General features: G+C 47.5%; 2 protein-coding genes across 3 annotated transcripts in view; one reads left to right on the top strand and one right to left on the bottom strand.

Annotated features, from left to right (window-relative positions):
- psma1 (proteasome 20S subunit alpha 1) overlaps positions 1-15,127 on the top strand; it is a 37,993-nt gene extending 22,866 nt beyond the window's left edge. The window contains exons 8-10 of the mRNA XM_053235728.1: positions 12,425-12,504; positions 13,555-13,659; positions 14,929-15,127. Of these exons, the coding sequence (XP_053091703.1) occupies positions 12,425-12,504; positions 13,555-13,659; positions 14,929-14,988 (245 nt within the window). The 3' untranslated portion in view covers positions 14,989-15,127. The remainder of the gene's footprint in view (positions 1-12,424; positions 12,505-13,554; positions 13,660-14,928) is intronic.
- A 528-nt stretch (positions 15,128-15,655) lies between these two features.
- ric3b (RIC3 acetylcholine receptor chaperone b) overlaps positions 15,656-20,000 on the bottom strand; it is a 6,779-nt gene continuing 2,434 nt past the window's right edge. For both annotated transcript variants that reach the window (XM_053235726.1, XM_053235727.1), the window contains exons 2-6: positions 19,935-20,000; positions 19,147-19,228; positions 18,557-18,659; positions 18,282-18,415; positions 15,656-17,369 (exon numbers count right to left, since the gene is read on the bottom strand). The exon at positions 19,935-20,000 is cut by the window's right edge and continues 137 nt beyond it. In XM_053235726.1, the coding sequence (XP_053091701.1) occupies positions 16,324-17,369; positions 18,282-18,415; positions 18,557-18,659; positions 19,147-19,228; positions 19,935-20,000 (1,431 nt within the window). In that variant the 3' untranslated portion in view covers positions 15,656-16,323. The remainder of the gene's footprint in view (positions 17,370-18,281; positions 18,416-18,556; positions 18,660-19,146; positions 19,229-19,934) is intronic.

Raw genomic sequence — 20,000 nt, 5'->3', positions numbered from 1 at the left:
CACACACACACACACACAGAGACACTGAGTGTAAGCACACACACACACAGAGAGACACTGAGTGTAAGCACAGACACACACACACACACACAGACACTGAGTGTAAGCACACACACACACACACAGAGAGACACTGAGTGTAAGCACACACACACACACACACACACACAGAGACACTGAGTGTAAGCACACACACACACAGAGACACTGAGTGTAAGCACACACACACACAGAGAGACACTGAGTGTAAGCACACACACACACAGACACTGAGTGTAAGCACAGACACACACACACACACACAGACACTGAGTGTAAGCACACACACACACACACACACACAGAGACACTGAGTGTAAGCACACACACACACAGAGAGACACTGAGTGTAAGCACACACACACACACACACACACAGAGACACTGAGTGTAAGCACAGACACACACACACACAGAGAGACACTGAGTGTAAGCACACACACACACACACACACACAGAGACACTGAGTGTAAGCACAGACACACACACACACAGAGAGACACTGAGTGTAAGCACACACACACACACACAGAGAGACACTGAGTGTAAGCACAGACACACACACACACACACACAGAGAGACACTGAGTGTAAGCACAGACACACACACACACAGAGAGACACTGAGTGTAAGCACAGACACACACACACACAGAGAGACACTGAGTGTAAGCACACACACACACACAGAGAGACACTGAGTGTAAGCACAGACACACACACACACACACAGAGAGACACTGAGTGTAAGCACACACACACACAGACACTGAGTGTAAGCACAGACACACACACACACACACAGACACTGAGTGTAAGCACACACACACACACACACACACAGAGACACTGAGTGTAAGCACACACACACACAGAGAGACACTGAGTGTAAGCACACACACACACACACACACACAGAGACACTGAGTGTAAGCACAGACACACACACACACAGAGAGACACTGAGTGTAAGCACACACACACACACACACACACACAGAGACACTGAGTGTAAGCACAGACACACACACACACAGAGAGACACTGAGTGTAAGCACACACACACACACACAGAGAGACACTGAGTGTAAGCACAGACACACACACACACACACACAGAGAGACACTGAGTGTAAGCACAGACACACACACACACAGAGAGACACTGAGTGTAAGCACAGACACACACACACACAGAGAGACACTGAGTGTAAGCACACACACACACACAGAGAGACACTGAGTGTAAGCACAGACACACACACACACACACACAGAGAGACACTGAGTGTAAGCACAGACACACACACACACAGAGAGACACTGAGTGTAAGCACAGACACACACACACACAGAGAGACACTGAGTGTAAGCACACACACACACACACACAGAGACACTGAGTGTAAGCACACACACACACACACACACAGAGAGAGACACTGAGTGTAAGCACAGACATACACACACACACAGAGACACTGAGTGTAAGCACACACACACACACACACACACACAGAGAGACACTGAGTGTAAGCACAGACACACACACACACAGAGAGACACTGAGTGTAAGCACACACACACACACAGAGAGACACTGAGTGTAAGCACACACACACACACACACACACACACAGAGAGACACTGAGTGTAAGCACACACACACACACACACACAGAGAGACACTGAGTGTAAGCACACACACACACACACACACACACACACACACACACACACACAGAGAGACACTGAGTGTAAGCACACGCACACACAGAGGCACTGAGTGTAAGCACACACACACACACACACACAGAGAGACACTGAGTGTAAGCACACACACACACACACACAGAGAGACACTGAGTGTAAGCACACACACACACACACACACAGAGAGACACTGAGTGTAAGCACACACACACACACACACACACACACAGAGACACTGAGTGTAAGCACACACACACACACACACACAGAGACACTGAGTGTAAGCACAGACACACAGAGACACTGAGTGTAAGCACACACACACACACACAGAGACACTGAGTGTAAGCACAGACACACACACTCAGAGACACTGAGTGTAAGCACACACGCACACAGAGAGACACTGAGTGTAAGCACACACGCGCACACAGAGACACTGAGTGTAAGCACAGACACACACACAGACACTGAGTGTAAGCACAGACACACACACACACACACAGACACTGAGTGTAAGCACACACACACACACACAGACACTGAGTGTAAGCACACACACACACACACACACAGAGACACTGAGTGTAAGCACACACACACACAGAGAGACACTGAGTGTAAGCACACACACACACACACAGAGAGACACTGAGTGTAAGCACACACACACACACACACACACACAGAGACACTGAGTGTAAGCACACACACACAGAGAGACACTGAGTGTAAGCACACACACACACACACACAGAGAGACACTGAGTGTAAGCACAGACACACACACACACACAGAGAGACACTGAGTGTAAGCACACACACACACACACAGAGACACTGAGTGTAAGCACACACACACACACACAGAGAGACACTGAGTGTAAGCACACACACACACACACAGAGAGACACTGAGTGTAAGCACACACACACACACACACACACAGAGACACTGAGTGTAAGCACACACACACACACACACAGAGAGACACTGAGTGTAAGCACACACACACACACACACACACAGAGACACTGAGTGTAAGCACAGACACACACACACACAGAGAGACACTGAGTGTAAGCACACACACACACACACAGAGAGACACTGAGTGTAAGCACAGACACACACACACACAGAGAGACACTGAGTGTAAGCACAGACACACACACACACACACACAGAGAGACACTGAGTGTAAGCACAGACACACACACACACAGAGAGACACTGAGTGTAAGCACACACACACACACAGAGAGACACTGAGTGTAAGCACAGACACACACACACAGAGAGACACTGAGTGTAAGCACAGACACACACACACAGAGACACTGAGTGTAAGCACACACACACACACACACAGAGACACTGAGTGTAAGCACACACACACACACAGAGACACTGAGTGTAAGCACACACACACACACACACACACACAGAGAGACACTGAGTGTAAGCACACACACACACACACAGAGAGACACTGAGTGTAAGCACAGACACACACACACACAGAGAGACACTGAGTGTAAGCACAGACACACACACACACAGAGAGACACTGAGTGTAAGCACAGACACACACACACAGAGAGACACTGAGTGTAAGCACAGACACACACACACACAGAGAGACACTGAGTGTAAGCACAGACACACACACACACAGAGAGACACTGAGTGTAAGCACAGACACACACACACACAGAGAGACACTGAGTGTAAGCACACACACACACACAGAGAGACACTGAGTGTAAGCACAGACACACACACACACACACACACAGAGACACTGAGTGTAAGCACAGACACACACACACACAGAGAGACACTGAGTGTAAGCACAGACACACACACACACAGACACTGAGTGTAAGCACAGACATACACACACACACAGAGACACTGAGTGTAAGCACACACACACACACACACACACACAGAGAGACACTGAGTGTAAGCACAGACACACACACACACAGAGAGACACTGAGTGTAAGCACATACACACACACACACAGAGAGACACTGAGTGTAAGCACACACACACACACACACACACACACACACAGAGAGACACTGAGTGTAAGCACACACACACACACACACACACACAGAGAGACACTGAGTGTAAGCACACACACACACACACACACACACACACAGAGAGACACTGAGTGTAAGCACACACACACACACACACACACACAGAGAGACACTGAGTGTAAGCACAGACACACACACAGAGAGACACTGAGTGTAAGCACACACACACACACACAGAGAGACACTGAGTGTAAGCACACACACACACACACACACACACACACACAGAGAGACACTGAGTGTAAGCACACACACACACACACACAGAGGCACTGAGTGTAAGCACACACACACACACACACACACACAGAGAGACACTGAGTGTAAGCACACACACACACACACAGAGAGACACTGAGTGTAAGCACACACACACACACACACACAGAGAGACACTGAGTGTAAGCACACACACACACACAGAGAGACACTGAGTGTAAGCACACACACACACACACACACACAGAGACACTGAGTGTAAGCACAGACACACAGAGACACTGAGTGTAAGCACAGACACACACACACACACACACACAGACACTGAGTGTAAGCACAGACACACACACACACAGAGAGACACTGAGTGTAAGCACACACACACACACACACACAGAGACACTGAGTGTAAGCACAGACACACACACACACAGAGAGACACTGAGTGTAAGCACAGACACACACACACACACACACACACACACAGAGAGACACTGAGTGTAAGCACACACACACACACACACACACAGAGACACTGAGTGTAAGCACAGACACACACACACAGAGAGACACTGAGTGTAAGCACACACACACACACACACAGAGACACTGAGTGTAAGCACACACACACACACAGAGACACTGAGTGTAAGCACACACACACACACAGACACTGAGTGTAAGCACACACACACACACACACACACAGAGACACTGAGTGTAAGCACAGACACACACACACACAGAGAGACACTGAGTGTAAGCACAGACACACACACACACACACAGAGACACTGAGTGTAAGCACAGACACACACACACACACAGAGACACTGAGTGTAAGCACAGACACACACACACACAGAGAGACACTGAGTGTAAGCACAGACACACACACACAGAGACACTGAGTGTAAGCACACACACACACACACAGAGACACTGCGTGTAAGCACACACACACACACACAGAGACACTGAGTGTAAGCACACACACGCACACACAGAGAGACACTGAGTGTAAGCACACACACACACACACACAGAGACACTGAGTGTAAGCACACACACACACACACACACACACAGAGACACTGAGTGTAAGCACACACACACACACAGAGACACTGAGTGTAAGCACACACACACACACACACAGAGAGACACTGAGTGTAAGCACAGACACACACACACACACACACAGACACTGAGTGTAAGCACAGACACACACACACACACAGAGACACTGAGTGTAAGCACAGACACACACACACAGAGAGACACTGAGTGTAAGCACAGACACACACACACACACACACACAGAGAGACACTGAGTGTAAGCACAGACACACACACACACACAGAGACACTGAGTGTAAGCACACACACACACACACACACAGAGAGACACTGAGTGTAAGCACAGACACACACACACAGAGAGACACTGAGTGTAAGCACAGACACACACACACACACAGAGACACTGAGTGTAAGCACAGACACACACACACACAGAGAGACACTGAGTGTAAGCACAGACACACACACACAGAGACACTGAGTGTAAGCACACACACACACACACACACACACACACAGAGACACTGAGTGTAAGCACACACACACACAGAGACACTGAGTGTAAGCACACACACACACACAGAGACACTGAGTGTAAGCACACACACACACACACACAGAGACACTGAGTGTAAGCACACACACACACACAGAGACACTGAGTGTAAGCACACACACACACACACACACACAGAGAGACACTGAGTGTAAGCACAGACACACACACACAGAGAGACACTGAGTGTAAGCACAGACACACACACACACAGAGAGACACTGAGTGTAAGCACAGACACACACACACACAGAGAGACACTGAGTGTAAGCACAGACACACACACACACACACACACAGAGACACTGAGTGTAAGCACAGACACACACACACACAGAGAGACACTGAGTGTAAGCACAGACACACACACACACAGACACTGAGTGTAAGCACAGACATACACACACACACAGAGACACTGAGTGTAAGCACACACACACACACACACACACACAGAGAGACACTGAGTGTAAGCACAGACACACACACACACAGAGAGACACTGAGTGTAAGCACATACACACACACACACACAGAGAGACACTGAGTGTAAGCACACACACACACACACACACACACACACACAGAGAGACACTGAGTGTAAGCACACACACACACACACACACAGAGAGACACTGAGTGTAAGCACACACACACACACACACACACACACACAGAGAGACACTGAGTGTAAGCACACACACACACACACACACACAGAGAGACACTGAGTGTAAGCACACACACACACACACACAGAGGCACTGAGTGTAAGCACACACACACACACACACACACACACAGAGAGACACTGAGTGTAAGCACACACACACACACACAGAGAGACACTGAGTGTAAGCACACACACACACACACACACAGAGAGACACTGAGTGTAAGCACACACACACACACAGAGAGACACTGAGTGTAAGCACACACACACACACACACACACAGAGACACTGAGTGTAAGCACAGACACACAGAGACACTGAGTGTAAGCACACACACACACACACACACACACACAGACACTGAGTGTAAGCACAGACACACACACACACAGAGAGACACTGAGTGTAAGCACACACACACACACACACACAGAGACACTGAGTGTAAGCACAGACACACACACACACAGAGAGACACTGAGTGTAAGCACAGACACACACACACACACACACACACACACAGAGAGACACTGAGTGTAAGCACACACACACACACACACACACAGAGACACTGAGTGTAAGCACAGACACACACACACAGAGAGACACTGAGTGTAAGCACACACACACACACACAGAGACACTGAGTGTAAGCACACACACACACACAGAGACACTGAGTGTAAGCACACACACACACACAGACACTGAGTGTAAGCACACACACACACACACACACACAGAGACACTGAGTGTAAGCACAGACACACACACACACAGAGAGACACTGAGTGTAAGCACAGACACACACACACACACACAGAGACACTGAGTGTAAGCACAGACACACACACACACACAGAGACACTGAGTGTAAGCACAGACACACACACACACAGAGAGACACTGAGTGTAAGCACAGACACACACACACAGAGACACTGAGTGTAAGCACACACACACACACACACAGAGACACTGCGTGTAAGCACACACACACACACACAGAGACACTGAGTGTAAGCACACACACACACACACACACACACAGAGAGACACTGAGTGTAAGCACACACACACACACACGCACACACAGAGAGACACTGAGTGTAAGCACACACACACACACACACAGAGACACTGAGTGTAAGCACACACACACACACACACACACAGAGACACTGAGTGTAAGCACACACACACACAGAGAGACACTGAGTGTAAGCACACACACACACACACAGAGAGACACTGAGTGTAAGCACAGACACACACACACACACACACAGACACTGAGTGTAAGCACAGACACACACACACACACAGAGACACTGAGTGTAAGCACAGACACACACACACAGAGAGACACTGAGTGTAAGCACAGACACACACACACACACACACACAGAGAGACACTGAGTGTAAGCACAGACACACACACACACACAGAGACACTGAGTGTAAGCACACACACACACACACACACAGAGAGACACTGAGTGTAAGCACAGACACACACACACAGAGAGACACTGAGTGTAAGCACAGACACACACACACACACAGAGACACTGAGTGTAAGCACAGACACACACACACACAGAGAGACACTGAGTGTAAGCACAGACACACACACACAGAGACACTGAGTGTAAGCACACACACACACACACACACACACACACAGAGACACTGAGTGTAAGCACACACACACACAGAGACACTGAGTGTAAGCACACACACACACAGAGAGACACTGAGTGTAAGCACACACACACACACGCACACAGAGAGACACTGAGTGTAAGCACACACGCACACACAGAGACACTGAGTGTAAGCACAGACACACACACAGACACTGAGTGTAAGCACAGACACACACACACACACACACAGACACTGAGTGTAAGCACACACACACACACACAGAGACACTGAGTGTAAGCACACACACACACACAGAGAGACACTGAGTGTAAGCACACACACACACACACACACAGAGAGACACTGAGTGTAAGCACACACACACACACACACACACACAGAGACACTGAGTGTAAGCACACACACACAGAGAGACACTGAGTGTAAGCACACACACACACACACAGAGAGACACTGAGTGTAAGCACAGACACACACACACACAGAGAGACACTGAGTGTAAGCACACACACACACACACACAGAGACACTGAGTGTAAGCACAGACACACACACACACAGAGAGACACTGAGTGTAAGCACAGACACACACACACACAGAGAGACACTGAGTGTAAGCACACACACACACACACACAGAGACACTGAGTGTAAGCACAGACACACACACACACACAGAGACATTGAGTGTAAGCACACACACACACACAGAGAGAGACACTGAGTGTAAGCACACACACACACACACACACACACACACAGACACTGAGTGTAAGCACACACACACACACACAGAGACACTGAGTGTAAGCACACACACACACACACAGAGACACTGAGTGTAAGCACACACACACACACACACAGAGAGACACTGAGTGTAAGCACACACACACAGAGACACTGAGTGTAAGCACACACACACACACACACACACACAGAGACACTGAGTGTAAGCACACACACACACACACACAGAGAGACACTGAGTGTAAGCACACACACACACACAGAGAGACACTGAGTGTAAGCACACACACACACACACACACACACAGAGACACTGAGTGTAAGCACACACACACACACACACACACAGAGACACTGAGTGTAAGCACACACACACACACACACACAGAGAGACACTGAGTGTAAGCACACACACACAGAGAGACACTGAGTGTAAGCACACACACACACACACACACACACAGAGAGACACTGAGTGTAAGCACACACACACAGAGAGACACTGAGTGTAAGCACACACACACACACACACACACACAGAGACACTGAGTGTAAGCACAGACACACACACACACAGAGAGACACTGAGTGTAAGCACACACACACACACACAGAGAGACACTGAGTGTAAGCACACACACACACACACACAGAGAGACACTGAGTGTAAGCACAGACACACACACACACACACACAGAGAGACACTGAGTGTAAGCACAGACACACACACACACAGAGAGACACTGAGTGTAAGCACAGACACACACACACAGAGAGACACTGAGTGTAAGCACACACACACACACACACACACAGAGACACTGAGTGTAAGCACACACACACACACACAGAGACACTGAGTGTAAGCACACACACACACACACACACACAGAGAGACACTGAGTGTAAGCACAGACACACACACACAGAGAGACACTGAGTGTAAGCACAGACACACACACACAGAGAGACACTGAGTGTAAGCACACACACACACACAGAGAGACACTGAGTGTAAGCACAGACACACACACACACAGAGAGACACTGAGTGTAAGCACAGACACACACACACAGACACTGAGTGTAAGCACACACACACACACACACACAGAGAGACACTGAGTGTAAGCACAGACACACACACACACAGAGAGACACTGAGTGTAAGCACAGACACACACACACACACAGAGAGACACTGAGTGTAAGCACACACACACACACACACACACACAGAGAGACACTGAGTGTAAGCACAGACATACACACACACACAGAGACACTGAGTGTAAGCACACACACACACACACAGAGAGACACTGAGTGTAAGCACACACACACACACACACACACACAGAGAGACACTGAGTGTAAGCACACACACACACACACACACACACACACAGAGAGACACTGAGTGTAAGCACACACACACACACACACACAGAGAGACACTGAGTGTAAGCACACACACACACACACACAGAGAGACACTGAGTGTAAGCACACACACACACACACACACAGAGGCACTGAGTGTAAGCACACACACACACACAGAGAGACACTGAGTGTAAGCACACACACACACACAGAGAGACACTGAGTGTAAGCACACACACACACACACAGAGAGACACTGAGTGTAAGCACACACACACACACACACACACACAGAGACACTGAGTGTAAGCACACACACACACACACACACACAGAGACACTGAGTGTAAGCACACACACACACACACACACACAGAGACACTGAGTGTAAGCACACACACACACACACACACACAGAGAGACACTGAGTGTAAGCACAGACACACACACAGAGAGAGACACTGAGTGTAAGCACACACACACACACACACACAGAGACACTGAGTGTAAGCACACACACACACACAGAGAGACACTGAGTGTAAGCACAGACACACACACACACACACACAGAGAGACACTGAGTGTAAGCACAGACACACACACTCAGAGACACTGAGTGTAAGCACAGACACACACACACAGAGAGACACTGAGTGTAAGCACACACACACACACACACACAGAGACACTGAGTGTAAGCACACACACACACACAGAGAGACACTGAGTGTAAGCACAGACACACACACACACACACACAGAGAGACACTGAGTGTAAGCACAGACACACACACAGAGACACTGAGTGTAAGCACACACACACACACACACACACACAGAGAGACACTGAGTGTAAGCACAGACACACACACTCAGAGACACTGAGTGTAAGCACACACACACACACACAGAGACACTGAGTGTAAGCACAGACACACACACACACACACACAGAGAGACACTGAGTGTAAGCACACACACACACACACACACACAGAGAGACACTGAGTGTAAGCACACGCACACACACAGAGAGACACTGAGTGTAAGCACACACACACACAGAGAGAGACACTGAGTGTAAGCACACACACACACACACACACACAGAGACACTGAGTGTAAGCACACACACACAGAGACACTGAGTGTAAGCACACACACACACTCAGACACTGAGTGTAAGCACACACACACACACACAGAGACACTGAGTGTAAGCACACACACACACACACACACACAGAGACACTGAGTGTAAGCACAGACACACACACACACACACAGAGAGACACTGAGTGTAAGCACACACACACACACACACACACACAGAGAGACACTGAGTGTAAGCACACACGCACACACACAGAGAGACACTGAGTGTAAGCACACACACACACACACAGAGACACTGAGTGTAAGCACACACACACACACACACACACAGAGACACTGAGTGTAAGCACAGACACACACACACAGAGACACTGAGTGTAAGCACACACACACACACACACACAGAGAGACACTGAGTGTAAGCACACACACACACACACACAGAGAGACACTGAGTGTAAGCACAGACACACACACACACAGAGAGACACTGAGTGTAAGCACACACACACACACACACACACACACAGAGAGACACTGAGTGTAAGCACAGACACACACACACACAGAGACACTGAGTGTAAGCACACACACACACACAGAGAGACACTGAGTGTAAGCACAGACACACACACACACACACAGAGAGACACTGAGTGTAAGCACAGACACACACACACAGAGACACTGAGTGTAAGCACACACACACACACACAGAGACACTGAGTGTAAGCACACACACACACACACAGAGACACTGAGTGTAAGCACACACACACACACAGAGACACTGAGTGTAAGCACAGACACACACACACAGAGACACTGAGTGTAAGCACACACACACACACACACAGAGACACTGAGCACACACGCACTCACACACACACTCACACACCATTTCCCTTCACTGTTGTCACTATTACACACAGGCGGCTGGTTTGTGGTGTAGCAGATGGCGGTGTGCACGGCCTGTAGTGAGCCGAGTGACTGTATCACGCTAGTCATGTGACACTGTGTAACCATGGCAACTGTCAGTAACTGAATCTGTGTGTGTGTTAGTGATACGTGTGTTTGTCTTTACCTGCAGGTAATCTGAATGAGCTGGTGCAGCACGGCCTGTGTGCTCTCAGAGAGACTCTCCCTGCTGAACAGGACCTCACCACCAAGGTCTCTCTCTCTCACACACACACACACACACACTGTACACACACACACTGTACACACACACACACACACACTGCATACACACACACACTGCATACACACTGCATACACGGCCTGTGTGCTCTCAGAGAGACTCTCCCTGCTGAACAGGACCTCACCACCAAGGTCTCTCTCTCTCACACACACACACACACACACTGTACACACACACACACTGTACACACACACACACACACACACTGCATACACACACACACTGCATACACACTGCATACACGGCCTGTGTGCTCTCAGAGAGACTCTCCCTGCTGAACAGGACCTCACCACCAAGGTCTCTCTCTCTCACACACACACACACACACACACACTGTACACACACACACTGTACACACACACACTGTACACACACACACTGTATACACACACACACACACACACACTGTACACACACACACTGTACACACACACACACACACACACTGTACACACACACACTGTACACACACACACTGCATACACACACACTGCATACACACACACACTGCATACACACTGCATACACACTGCATACACACACACACTGCATACACACACACACACACACACACACACACACTGCATACACACACACACTGCATACACACTGCATACACGGCCTGTGTGCTCTCAGAGAGACTCTCCCTGCTGAACAGGACCTCACCACCAAGGTCTCTCTCTCTCTCTCACACACACACACACACACTGTACACACACACACTGTACACACACTGTACACACACACACTGTACACACACACTGCATACACACACACTGCATACACACTGCATACACACACACTGCATACACACACACACACACACTGCATACACAAGTCTACACAAGCGATACGCTTCCATTACTCTTTATCTACATTAGCCTCGTAGCTTCACTGCGGAACTAAAGTGAGAACAACTTCAGGAATTAAAAAGGCTGCTCACTGTGTCTGTGTGTGTGCGGTGTGTGTGTGTGTGTGTGTGTGTGTGTGCGGTGTGTGTGTGTGTGTGTGTGTTTCAGAACGTGTCCATTGGGATTGTGGGGAAAGAGATGGAGTTCACCATCTACGATGATGATGACGTGGCTCCATTTCTTGAGGGATTAGAGGAGAGACCTCAGAGGAAGGTGAGAACCAAAACTCTACTGTTCTTCTTCATCATCATCATCATCATATTATTATTATATTCTTACAGCACACACACACACACACACACACATTTTTATTCCTCCTCATCAAACTAAAGTTCTAGTTTCAGTGTAAAAACCTCCATTTTGTTTGTTTTTACAAAGTAACTTAAAGTTAGAATGTAAACCTGTATGTGCAAAATAATAAAATTATAAAATAAGTTTGGAAAGGAGAATAATGTGAATGAAAGAGAGACAGAGAGAGAGAAAGAGAGAGAGAGGGAGAGAGAGAGAGAGGGCGGGACAGAGAGAGGGAGAGAGAGGGAGGGCGGGACAGAGAGAGAGGGCGGGACAGAGAGAGGGAGAGAGAAAGAGAGAGAGAGGGAGAGAGAGAGGGCGGGACAGAGAGGGAGAGAGAGAGGGGGAGAGAGAGAGGGAGAGAGAGAGGGCGGGACAGAGAGGGAGAGAGAGAGGGCGGGACAGAGAGAGGGAGAGAGAAAGAGAGAGAGGGCGGGACAGAGAGAGGGAGAGAGAAAGAGAGAGAGGGCGGGACAGAGAGAGGGAGAGAGAAAGAGAGGGAGAGAGAGAGGGCGGGACAGAGAGGGAGAGAGAGAGGGCGGGACAGAGAGAGGGAGAGAGAAAGAGAGAGAGGGAGAGAGAGAGGGCGGGACAGAGAGAGGGAGAGAGAAAGAGAGAGAGAGGGAGAGAGAAAGAGAGAGAGGGAGAGAGAGAGAGGGAGGTGTTTGTGAGGAAAGACGGAGCGCTGAAACCAAAATAAAAGAATAAAATGATTTAACACAGCAGTGTGCATTCTGAAGTGCTCTGTGTTAGTGTACATGCTCCAGAGTAGGGAATAGGGAGAACAGGAGGTGTGTTTTTTTAGAACACAGCCCAATAAAATAGACTCACACACACACACTGGAGTTCACACACACACACACACACACACACACACACTTTATTTATCTGTAACAAACAGCCGGAGATCAGACATCTGAATGATGTGGTGTTTGTGTCTGATTATGAGTCAGTCATCACTTTAGAACTGATACCCTGAATAAAGTCTGATTATTGTGTGTGTGGTGTGTGGTGTGTGTGTGTGCGTGGTGTGTGCGTGGTGTGTGCGTGGTGTGTGCGTGGTGTGTGCGTGGTGTGCGCGCGCGCGTGGTGTGCGTGCGCGCGTGGTGTGTGTGTGCGCGTGGTGTGTGCGCGCGTGGTGTGTGTGTGTGGTGTGTGTGTGTGGTGTGTGTGTGTGTGTGTGTGTTCCAGCCTGTCCAGGCAGGTGATGATGCCACTCCAGCTGCCTCCGATGAACCGATGGAACACTGATTTATTATCCGTCTTCACGTCACGCTGATGTAGAGAGAGTTTGAGGAGCTTCAGCGTTCATCCTGAATTTAAATGCACGCTTCTGTTTGTTTTCTATCTGTACTGAGATCAGATCAATAAAACACGTTTCCAACATTCACCTGTATCACTGTCACCTGTTTAACTGCACGTCTGTACCGATGTCACACAGCGGTGTAACGGTGCATCGTGACAATGATGTGCGATTCACATCCTGCAAATCAGCATTTTGTTAATTACGTATGTCATGCAGTTGCACAGTTTGAACACCAGGGGTCCCAATCTGCACATAGATTTACGTATATAGAGAGCACGCACTGGTCACATGATCACATTCTTTCGCAGAGAGAGTAAGAGATCTGCACTTGTGAAGTCCGATATCTCTGGATTGCAACAACCAGCACGCGTTATACTTTATACAGTTACATGACCACGTTATAACGGTTAAAAAGCTCTTCAGTAGATTTCAAACACCAGAGGCTGCAGAAAACGGGCATTTTAGCCAACTTTGGAGCTCTATTTCTGCTATGGAGCTCATTATGTTTCAAAATCATTATATTTCAGTCAAATTTTTGAGAAAATTTCAAAACATATTTATTGATTTTTTGAGATATGGTGAACCTGTAGTACATTTTGTTTGCAAGATTAATCCTGTTTGAAGTAACGTTTGATTTATTTAGTTTTATACAGACAGAAATGCACACTGCATTGTTTACGATTCAGAAATAAAAAAAATCTTTTCAGTCTGAAATTTTCTTCATTCAAATTTTGTTCAAAATATTCTGAAACTGAAATCGTGAATCGAATCGAATTACAGTCCTACTGTCACGTGTTTAACTGCACACAGAACAACAGAACCGTGTCCACTGTTCTTCAGCGAGGGGGCGGGGCTTAAGCTGCATCTGATCAGCCAATCTCAGTAACGTGACATCATTACACTTTACACTTTACAGCTGACTTGTTACTAAACATGTCTCGCTGCATAACTTCTCATCCTGATTATGTGAATAATATGCTAATGGTGATATTACAAGATTCTTATTGGCTGCTCAAGTTTAAATGAAGCTCCGCCCTTTTCATGACACAAGTCATAATGAATTATGGGTCTTTCAGTTCACCGTCGTTAGACCATTTTCTGACGGTCGTGTCCTCTTTACTCGTTCTCTTTGCATCAAATTTGGAAGACAAGATCAGGAGAGATCATCACCATGCAAGAACACGTGGACAGAAATCAGACACGTGACTTTAAGACATGAGGTGAAAGTGAAGCAGCATGCAGAAATAAAATAAAATTTCAGGAGCAGTCTTTTGGAGCCATCAGTGGGAGGATTCAGTTCCTCGGGTGGTTCCTCTGCCGCTCCGGCGTCTGATCTCACGGCCTCCTGACGGTGATGTGTTCCAGCGCTGGTCCTCAGAGAGCTTCATCATCTCTGTACACATCTCCTCCTCTTCATCACCTCCTGCCTCGCTGCACTCTTTCCTCTCACAGCCGTCAACCTGTCTGTCTGCTCTCTCTGTCTCCTCATCCGTCTGTCTGTCTGCTCGCTCTGTCTCCTCATCCGTCTGTCTGTCTGCTCGCTCTGTCTCCTCATCCGTCTGTCTGTCTGCTCGCTCTGTCTCCTCATCCGTCTGTCTGTCTGCTCGCTCTGTCTCCTCATCCGTCTCCTCCTCACCCGTCTGTCTGTCTGCTCGCTCTGTCTCCTCCTCACCCGTCTGTCTGTCTGCTCTCTCTGTCTCCTCCTCACCCGTCTGTCTGTCTGCTCTCTCTGTCTCCTCATCCGTCTGTCTGTCTGCTCGCTCTGTCTCCTCATCCGTCTGTCTGTCTGCTCGCTCTGTCTCCTCCTCACCCGTCTGTCTGTCTGCTCGCTCTGTCTCCTCATCCGTCTGTCTGTCTGCTCGCTCTGTCTCCTCATCCGTCTGTCTGTCTGCTCGCTCCGTCTCCTCCTCATCCGTCTGTCTGTCTGCTCGCTCCGTCTCCTCCTCATCCGTCTGTCTGTCTGCTCGCTCCGTCTCCTCCTCATCCGTCTGTCTGTCTGCTCGCTCCGTCTCCTCCTCATCCGTCTGTCTGTCTGCTCGCTCTGTCTCCTCATCCGTCTGTCTGTCTGCTCGCTCCGTCTCCTCCTCATCCGTCTGTCTGTCTGCTCGCTCCGTCTCCTCCTCATCCGTCTGTCTGTCTGCTCGCTCTGTCTCCTCATCCGTCTGTCTGTCTGCTCGCTCTGTCTCCTCATCCGTCTGTCTGTCTGCTCGCTCCGTCTCCTCCTCACCCGTCTGTCTGTCTGCTCGCTCCGTCTCCTCCTCACCCGTCTGATGGTGGACGGTGCAGCAGTGAGAACTCCAGTGCTTCAGCATCTCCTCAGGATCATCTGATTAGACACAGCTCCATCAACTCATCTTATAGATTATTTACAGAAAAACATTTTTACATGCAGCGTAACCGCTACAGCACACATCACTCATCTGTAGCTCCGCCCCCAGGTCAGGATTATGACTTCATAGGAATTGATGAAATAATTATAAAATATTTGTATTATTCTGATATTATTACAGGTGTAAACTGGTATTACAGTCACACTGTAGTGACTTTTATTTATTTATTTTAAACTCACACACACACACACACACACACACACACACACAGCAGTAAAATCTGTTAATTATTCAGTGTGTTCAAACAGGAAGTAGTTTCTAAAAACACATGCAAAACTTCTGTTTCTGTAAAAACAATTTAAATATCACAAATACTCTAAAATAAAACTTCAGATTAATTAAATACATTATGTATAATAACGATATTTTATTATATTATTATATCATATAACGCTGTTTGTGCTTCATGTTGCCGGATATTTATTAAAGTAATAAAACTTTTTATTCTCCACAGAACATGTTTATTAAAATTATCATTAGATTTATGTTGATGTTATTTATATTATTTACAGGTGATGATGAAGTTACTGAGATTTGGAAGTGAGCAGATTAACAGCTATAAAACTCAGTAATAATATAATAAACACTTTAATAACGTAATGAACGTCAGGATAACGGCGTGTGGAACAGTGCAACAGGTTCAGAGGTGATTTATTGTGGATGTTTATATTGTATATATTTCTTGCCTTAAATTAAAGGCTCATGCCGTGAGCACTGACGAGGAAAGGGTTAAATATCGAGTGTTACAGCAGGAAGTGGGATGATGTCAGTGTGAATGTTCTATAGAATATTACAGTATAATAAATAGCAGTGTGTAGATAATAGAGAGTGTGAGTGTGAGAACTGACCTGTGAACTCCGGGTCCAGCGTCTCCGTCTCAGACGGAATCCCGTCCACTAATCGTCCCTCCTGCATCACGCGAGTGATCTCTCTGAGCTGCAGCAGCAGCTTCTCCTCCTGATCCACACTCACACACTCCTCTCTACAGCACACACACACACACACACACACACACACAGTGTTAAAGCACATCAGAAGGGGAATCAGAGATAAATCAGTGTGATGTGATCAGTGTGTGTGTGTGTGTGTGTGTGTGTGTGTGTGAGATGTTTGAGTTTCGGACCTTGGTGTGTTTCCGCTCTGAGCTCGAGCTCTTGATACGATTCTCTCCATCACCTCCTCCGTCTCCTTCAAACGCTCCTGCAGCTGCGACAGCTCGAAATCCGCTGAGGACAAACAGCAGAACAGATCCACAGAGTCTCACAGCCACTGCATATAAATATATACATACATACAGTGTGTGTGTGTGTGTGTGTGTGTGTGTGTGTGTGTCTGAGTGTGTGTGTGTGTACTGTATATAGTAAATATATATAAATACAGTGTGTGTGTGTGTGTGTGTGTATATACATTAATCTCTACATTAGAGCTTTAGATAAGTGATGATTCTGTAGAGTGATGAAGGTTCACTAACTCCGCCTCCACACTGCAGCTCTGAGTAAACGTGCGTTAAACTGTAAATATTTGTATAATTTATTTAATCCTGTGTTAGTGTGTGCACATGTAGACCTGTTTATGTAGCTTTTTTTAAAAAAAAAAGAGAGATATTTTTAAAAGTCTGATCATGATGGATCGGTGTGAGTCGCTCTGTCGCAACTCGTCTAAAAGCTGCTTAATTTCCATTAATTATTTTATTTCTATAAATCTAAAGCTTACTGATTTTTCTCTTCATGTTCTCTGATCTCGCTGCAGGAAATCTGCTCTCGGGGGATTTACTCGTTTTCCCTCGAGACGTGATCTGTTGGAGAAAACACAGAAAATAATAAATTAAACACACACACACACTCTCACACACACACTCTCACACACACACACGCATACACACAGCTGTGTTTAATACACCCACAAGAACACAATCCCATTCCTGTTCCTGTAATTTACCCAGAATGCACTGCTGCACTCACACACACTGTTTACTGTTAAAGGAGAACTGAAACACACACTTTAGCATCACGTAACTAATAAACACTGTGTGTGTGTTGTGCAGTTTTAGGAAATTAATCACCGCCGGGGTGGTGTGATGAAGCGCAGTTACTGTCACCTCCCTGATTGGTTGATTATTTTCCTGTAACAGCACGTCACCGTGTGTTTTATTCCTCTTACACCACAGCAATTTGAAAACAATTACAATTTTTATTTATTAACAACACAGCGTACTTTTTGTCTGTTTATAGTTACATTTAACGTTATGGAACGTCTGAGAAACAGATCACTTCCTGTTTGCACTCATTATAGCAGCGACAAACACCTCAGACTGAGACTCGAACCCACGACCTTCAGGTTCACAAGTCCGAGTCTCTAACCATTAGGCCACGACTGCTCTGTGTGTGTGTGTGTGTGTGTGTGTGTGTGTGTGTGTGTGTGTGTGTGTGTGTGTGTGTGTGTGTGTGTGTGTGTGTGTGTGTGTGTGTGTGTGAGTGTGAGAGAGAGATATAAAGCGTGACCTTGAAGATGATGTACAGGATGTACAGCAGGATTCCGAAGCCGTATACGGGAATAATTTGTCCCGC

The sequence above is a fragment of the Pangasianodon hypophthalmus genome, chromosome 7, assembly GCF_027358585.1.
Source record: "Pangasianodon hypophthalmus isolate fPanHyp1 chromosome 7, fPanHyp1.pri, whole genome shotgun sequence".
Lineage (NCBI taxonomy): Eukaryota > Metazoa > Chordata > Actinopteri > Siluriformes > Pangasiidae > Pangasianodon > Pangasianodon hypophthalmus.
The sequence above is the reverse complement of the archived record's forward strand: the minus strand, read 5'-3'. Positions and strand labels throughout refer to the sequence as shown.